Source organism: Gymnoscopelus braueri (genome assembly GCF_963280865.1).
Source record: "Gymnoscopelus braueri genome assembly, chromosome: 4".
Lineage (NCBI taxonomy): Eukaryota > Metazoa > Chordata > Actinopteri > Myctophiformes > Myctophidae > Gymnoscopelus > Gymnoscopelus braueri.
The window spans coordinates 1255923-1263422 of record NC_137605.1 but is presented as its reverse complement, the minus strand read 5'-3'; the positions used below and the strand labels follow the sequence as shown (position 1 = coordinate 1263422).

Below are 7500 nucleotides of genomic sequence, written 5' to 3'. Positions count from 1 at the left end.
TTTACATTAACTACCTGAACCCCAGCATCCCTATTCTGAGGAACATTAGCCGAAAAAATTTGAATATCAGCTCCCTACAGTAAAAATACACAATTTAATATTCACAAGTTGTTCTCTGTCTTCCACCTACAGCTGTTCTGTACTGATAACATTCTGTGAATATCTTTGTATATGAAATATATGTAAATATATGAGATATTAAGTGTTCATTTTGATGTGCTTTTATAGTCATAGATATAAAAAAAAAATCTTTAGAGTTTTTTCATATTTTAATCACCTGAATTGTTTTAGTTTTAGTGGACTAAATCTACAGTTGATTTAGTCAAAATTAGGAAACGGTAATTAACATATCATCCAAAGAACTCACAGACACTCAGTTGTCTCTTCTTTCTAAGGGACTGTCTTTTGTACCTGCCAGTGGTGTGAACATCTTTGGTTTAAAGGTGGATTTGTTCAAACGCTTTAAGCAAATCAAATTGAGACATTTCTTTACTTTCTGTCCCTTTGTGACTAATCCCTCTATAAATACCTTTTGCAGGATTGTTGAGCAAGACATTATGAAAATGCATGTGAAGCCAAGTCGCATTTCATACACTTTGTCCAAAGAAGAAAGGTTAACATTAGACACTTTGGCAAATGACAAAGATATTGTAATTAAGCCTGCAGATAAAGGAGGGGCTATTGTCATACAAGATACACAGACAGGAACACATTATCGTTGGCCAAGAGCGCACACCCCACTACCCTCAAAAAAGGTCTGCCAAAAAGCCAATTTTACAGACTCCGAAGAATATGTCACACAACAGATGACTACATGAATAAATCCAGTGAGATGAAACTACGATTTGTTCAAAGGGGCTACGACAGAATGGGTTGAGCAGGGGTTTCATTCAGCTTTAGAGAAACCCCGATCTGATTTACTACAAAAGAACTTCTCAGTTACTTGTATCACTACTTATTCCCCACATTCCCATCACATCCGGTCAGTCTTTAAGAAACATTGGCATTTGCTACAGTCTGATCCGGAAATATCACATACTTTCCAATTCCCCCCTCTCTTTGTTAACAAACGCGGGAGAAACGTAAGAGATTCTCTCATAAAAGCAAACATATCGAACATTTGTAACTCAAAGTCAGAACCACATGCATACATTGCTTTAGAAAATGTATATTCAAAGATTTGCACAAAAATATATAACAAAAATATCAGATCTACAAGCTCATAGCTTGTAGATCTGATATTTTTTAAACACAGATGTGTTCCCGGATTGAATGGATTAACACTGGACTCATTTAATATAATAATAATATATTATAAATCATATCATTTCTGTTTCTCTTCTGATTCCAGTTGGAGAAGAACTACAAGAAGGATCCTTTCCTGGCTAAATACTACACCAAGTCTGTGGTCACTGCATTCAGGTAGATATACAAGACCTACTGCATTCAGCTAGATATACAAGACCTACTGCCAACTTGACACCTACTAGCCCACGGAACCCCATTTGAAAAGATATGCCAGGGACCCCCATAAGAGAAGATTTGTATGGTTCTACCAGTGATTCTCAACCATTTTAATTTCAAGGACCCCCAGTTTGACATGCATTAGGCTACAGACCCCCATTTAATGACATTTCTATCTTTGGGACCCCAATTTATATTATAACATCAATGTTAATTGAACTCTGAGAGTGTACAAATGGAACCAAATGGACCCCTCAGGGTCCATTTGGGTCCATTTGGTTCCATTTGTACACTCTCAGAGTTACAGACCTGAAAGGGTCCATTTGGTTCCATGTGTACACTCTCAGAGTTACAGACCTGTAAGGGTCCATTTGGTTCCATGTGTACACTCTCAGAGTTACAGACCTGTAAGGGTCCATTTGATTCCTAAGTATCTATCATTTAGCTGGGGACCCCCTGGAACTCCCTCAAGGACCCCACTTTGAGAACCAATGGGTTAGAGGACAGGGAGGCAGGGGGAGTTGAGATTTAAAAAAAACCCAGTTTTGACAGTAAAGAGAAGAACAGTGTAATGAGCGTGTGTGGCCTCAGGGCACGTTGTTTTATGGGGTCAGAAGGTCAAAGTGGGGTGGGAATGCTGGCCAGTGAACCTCCTGCCCTGACCTGAATAACTGCCTGTGAAATGTTCACAACGTTTCATAATGCTTCAATCCTGTTTTAAATATGGTCTCTGTCTGTCAGGACGAAGCCTTATGTCCAGAACAACTGTTACAGGAAATGTAAAAAAAAAAAAGAACCTGTTCCAATGGATCCGATGTAGTTATGATTTAGTTACAGTACAGTACAGTACATTACATTACATTACATTACATTGCAGTCATTTAGCAGACACTTTTATCCAAAGCGTCTCACAATAAGTGCATTCAACATAGGTAGGGAAGAACTACTAATCACCAGAAGCATTAAGTGCATTCTCTTCTAAAACAAGCAACTAAGAGTATAACTAGCGCTAAAGTAAAAGTGACATATATCAGCTACCTACTGTCTTCAACAGATGAGACAAAATAGGAAAATCAAATGAGCAAGAGATAAAACTAATAAGTCTATCGACTAAACAAGATCCAATAAAACAAGAGCTCGTATACAATGACAACAAGTAGGCAAGGCTAAGAGGAAGGGTAGTGTTTCAAGAAGAGATCACAAGCTCTTGTTTACACTTTTCATTGGTTCAATATCAGTCATATCTCCATTTTCTGAAAGGAAAAACAAAAACAAAACGGTGACATAAGTAAATTACAAGCAGGTATCCCAGTCACAGTGACATTAATGCATGAACCCTTTCTGTTGTTGAGTGAGACCCTACATTCATTCAGATTTAGTTGATTGATTTGGCAGTCCTATGTAGCAGCATCATACCGCCACCTACTGGTTCTGGGATATATGACGCTTGCCCTCCTCCCAGCCATGGGACAAAAGGCTTTGTGATCTCATTGGCTGTCCTTCAGACCAAGGACCAATCATCAAACAGTCTCGCAAAACGCCACATTTTGACCAAACACCCACATTTTGACATTCCACCACGACAACGTAGGATTCGTGGGTTATGTCCTGTTCAAATCAATCAATCAATTCATTATGTGGAAATCCATAATTGCACCAACTTAACCCATTAAAAAAGTATTTAGATTAGAAGGCATTTGTAGAATCAGGTTTTAACGTGTTAAAACCTAAATGGACCCGTGTTGTCCCTCCTCTCCAGTGAGGGCGTGGTAGCGTACCATTGGACCCAGTTTGACGTCCCAGCAGACGACCTGGAGGTTCTTCCAGAGTTCTCAGAGGAGCGGGTGCAGGAGGTGTTGTGGAGCGGTCTGCGTATGCAGGGCAAGAGGAGTCGCCAGGAGATCCGCATCAGTGAGGTCACCGCTTCACGTGAGTCTAGACCAGGGGTCCTTCAGTGTGTTTCTTCCTAGGCCAAGGACCCCCTTAGCTGAGAGACAGATGAAGCAGGGACCCCCGGCGCTATATATTGTTATTGTATAAGATTGCAGTGGCGTAAAGTAACTTATTTACTCAAGTACTGTACTCAAGTACTGTACTTAAGTACAGTTTTTAGGTATTTTTTACTTTACTGGAATATTTCAAATTTTCAATACTTTTACTTCTATATATTTGTTTTAAGCAAACATTTGTAATTCATTTTTTACAATTATTTGAAAACTTTAGTTACTAGTTACTTTGCAGATTCTGATTATTATTACAAAACATACATTAACCACTTCAGCCCTATATGCATTTAGACCATTTGAAAATATAGATCTACAAGCTCACAATGCGTCGTAGATCTGCTATTTACAAAATATCTATTTTTTAAAAACTTTTGAAATGGGACATTCTGCATAATGAGTACTTTTACTTTAGGTGCTTTTTTTTGGGTCATTTTTATGCCAATACTTTTTTTTTTTTACTCAAGTAAATGTGTAATTCTGGACTTTTACTTGTAATGGAGTATTTCTTCATTGCAGTATTGATACTTTTACTTCAGTATAACATTTGAGTACCTTTTCCACCACTGTAAGACTGGGTTGCAGATGAAAGTTTTTCATAGATTACATAGATATCTACATATAGACTAGTCTGTCAGATCTATGATCATAGATATCTTCATAGACTAGTCTGTCAGATCTATGATCATAGATATGTTCATAGACTAGTCTGTCAGATCTATGATCATAGATATCTACATATAGACTAGTCTGTCAGATCTATGATCATAGATATCTACATATAGACTAGTCTGTCAGCTCTATGATCATAGTCATAGATATCTTCATAGACTAGTCTGTCAGATCTATGATCATAGATATCTTCATATAGACTAGTCTGTCAGATCTATGATCATAGATATCTACATATAGACTAGTCTGTCAGATCTATGATCATAGATATCTTCATATAGACTAGTCTGTCAGATCTATGATCATAGATATCTACATATAGACTAGTCTGTCAGCTCTATGATCATAGTCATAGATATCTTCATAGACTAGTCTGTCAGATCTATGATCATAGATATCTTCATATAGACTAGTCTGTCAGATCTATGATCATAGATATCTTCATATAGACTAGTCTGTCAGATCTATGATCATAGATATCTTCATATAGACTAGTCTGTCAGATCTATGATCATAGATATCTTCATATAGACTAGTCTGTCAGATCTATGATCATAGATATCTTCATATAGACTAGTCTGTCAGATCTATGATCATAGATATCTACATAGACTAGTCTGTCAGATCTATGATCATAGATATCTTCATAGACTAGTCTGTCAGATCTATGATCATAGATATCTACATAGACTAGTCTGTCAGATCTATGATCATAGATATCTACATAGACTAGTCTGTCAGATCTATGATCATAGATATCTACATATAGACTAGTCTGTCAGATCTATGATCATAGATATCTACATAGACTAGTCTGTCAGATCTATGATAGTGTTGTGTAGGTCTGTTCACACGTCCCCTGGCCACCGGCCAAGCCTGCGGAGCCTCCCCCCTCCCCCCCCTCGTGACTCAGAGGGAGGGCTTTTTATCATTGGTAGTGGTTGGGGGGGGTTCTCTCTCTCTCTCTCTCTCTCTCTCTTTTAAAGGCATTTCTTTGGGTTATGATGTGATGCCAGTGTCCCAGTTAGTCAGACAGAGATGTATGGGTTGGTGCTGCAGCGGGCAAGGTGAACCCCACCCCCCCCCCTCCCGGGAAGGGGGGGGGGGGGGGGGTTCATAACAGCACGGAAATGGAACAGGAAAAAAGGGCAACCCAAATATTTCATACTCCATGTATCACTCTGTATGTGACTCTATATACTATATATACTATATATACATACTGCTGTTACACTGTTACCTAAACACACTGTGTGTGTGTGTCTGTCTGTCTGTCTCTGTGTCTGTCTGTCTGTCTGTCTGTCTGTCTGTCTGTCTGTCTGTCTCTCTCTCTGTGTCTGTCTGTCTGTCTGTCTGTCTGTCTGTCTGTCTGTCTGTCTGTCTGTCTCTCTCTCTGTGTCTGTCTGTCTGTCTGTCTGTCTGTCTACAGTAACAGATCCCAGGATGGCCAGGAATCCTAAAGCCAGTGAGTAAATCATTCTTTATGCCACAGAATCAGAGCTTCTATAATAATAATAATGATAATAATGATATTAATATCTTCTACAGAGGAGTGTTTCTTCAGGCTGGAGGCAGACACCAAGGAGCAGAGCTTCCAGTCTCCAGGGTTTCCCAGTAAATATCCGTCTAAGTCTCGCTGTCAGTGGCAGATCAGAGCCCCGCCCAAACGCGCCATCTCTCTACGATTCTCCCACTTCCACATCGAGGACGACTGTTCCAACGACTTTGTGTCCATCTATGACTCACTGAGTCCTGATGACTCCCAGGCCATCACTGAGTGAGTTCACGTTATGAATGAATGAATGAATGAATGAATGAATGAATGCTAGCCTTGGATCCAGACTATCATATCTATGACCCCCCAATAGTCACTGGACATCCGTGCTAAAAGCCTGTATTTCTCTGTACATGTACAAAATAAAACATCTAAAGTGCTGACCCTGTAGCCCCGGATGTTAACGCGACATTAGGAACCAGTGTTCACTTTATTAGTCTGTATTTTTCAATAGATATGTGTTTTACCAATGTACTAAACCATGTCAATGTCTCTCTTACAGGAAGTGAGGTCAGACTCCTCCCACTAAACCATGTCAATGTCTCTCTTACAGGAAGTGTGGTCAGACTCCTCCCAGTAACCCTCTACAGGTGGTCTCCTCCAGTAACATCATGCTGGTCAACCTGATCACAGACAGCGCCACCCAGAGGCCGGGGTTCAACGCCGTCTACAAGCTCATCGACATTTCTTCAGGTCTGAGTCACACGCACACACACACGCGCACGCACACACACACACACACACACGTTTGTATAGCCCAAAAAATATTCTGACCTACAATTTCACAACGCGCTGCACTGCGATGTGTTGGGAGCTTGTAGATCGGCTATTTTTCGGTATGTGACATCGCCGCACAACTAAGTATAAAATAGGGAAAACTATACCCTAACCTCTACACGTCTAACCCTAACCCTAAACCATACCCTAACCTAACCTCTACATGTCTAACCCTAACCCTAAACCATACCCTAACCTCTACATGTCTAACCCTAACCCTAAACCATACCCTAACCTCTACATGTCTAACCCTAACCCTAAACCATACCCTAACCTCTACATGTCTAACCCTAACCCTAAACCATACCCTAACCTAACCTCTACATGTCTAACCCTAACCCTAAACCATAACCTAACCTCTACATGTCTAACCCTAACCCTAAACCATACCCTAACCTAACCTCTACATGTCTAACCCTAACCCTAAACCATAACCTAACCTCTACATGTCTAACCCTAACCCTAACCCTAACCCTAAACCATACCCTAACCTCTACATGTCTAACCCTAACCCTAAACCATACCCTAACCTAACCTCTACATGTCTAACCCTAACCCTAAACCATACCCTAGCCTAACCTCTACATGTCTAACCCTAACCCTAAACCATACCCTAACCTAACCTCTACATGTCTAACCCTAACCCTAAACCATACCCTAACCTAACCTCTACATGTCTAACCCTAACCCTAAACCATACCCTACCCTAACCTCTACATGTCTAACCCTAACCCTAAACCATAACCTAACCTCTACATGTCTAACCCTAACCCTAAACCATACCCTAGCCTAACCTCTACATGTCTAACCCTAACCCTAAACCATACCCTAACCTAACCTCTACATGTCTAACCCTAAACCATACCCTAACCTAACCTCTACATGTCTAACCCTAAACCATACCCTAACCTCTACATGTCTAACCCTAAACCATACCCTAACCTCTACATGTCTAACCCTAACCCTAAACCATACCCTAACCTCTACATGTCTAACCCTAACCCTAAACCATACCCTAACCTCTACATG

At 40.2% G+C, this 7500-nt stretch overlaps 1 protein-coding gene and 1 pseudogene across 2 annotated transcripts in view; both read left to right on the top strand.

Moving 5' to 3' along the window:
• LOC308084327 (protein NLRC3-like) overlaps positions 1–7500 on the top strand; it is a 297537-nt pseudogene that overhangs the window by 135660 nt on the left and 154377 nt on the right. The gene's annotated exons all lie outside the window — the stretch shown is intronic.
• Positions 1–7500, top strand: part of st14 (ST14 transmembrane serine protease matriptase) — a 56832-nt gene that overhangs the window by 18771 nt on the left and 30561 nt on the right. The window contains exons 4-8 of the mRNA XM_080427176.1: positions 1352–1422; positions 3224–3393; positions 5569–5604; positions 5688–5916; positions 6248–6387. Of these exons, the coding sequence (XP_080283302.1) occupies positions 1352–1422; positions 3224–3393; positions 5569–5604; positions 5688–5916; positions 6248–6387 (646 nt within the window). The remainder of the gene's footprint in view (positions 1–1351; positions 1423–3223; positions 3394–5568; positions 5605–5687; positions 5917–6247; positions 6388–7500) is intronic.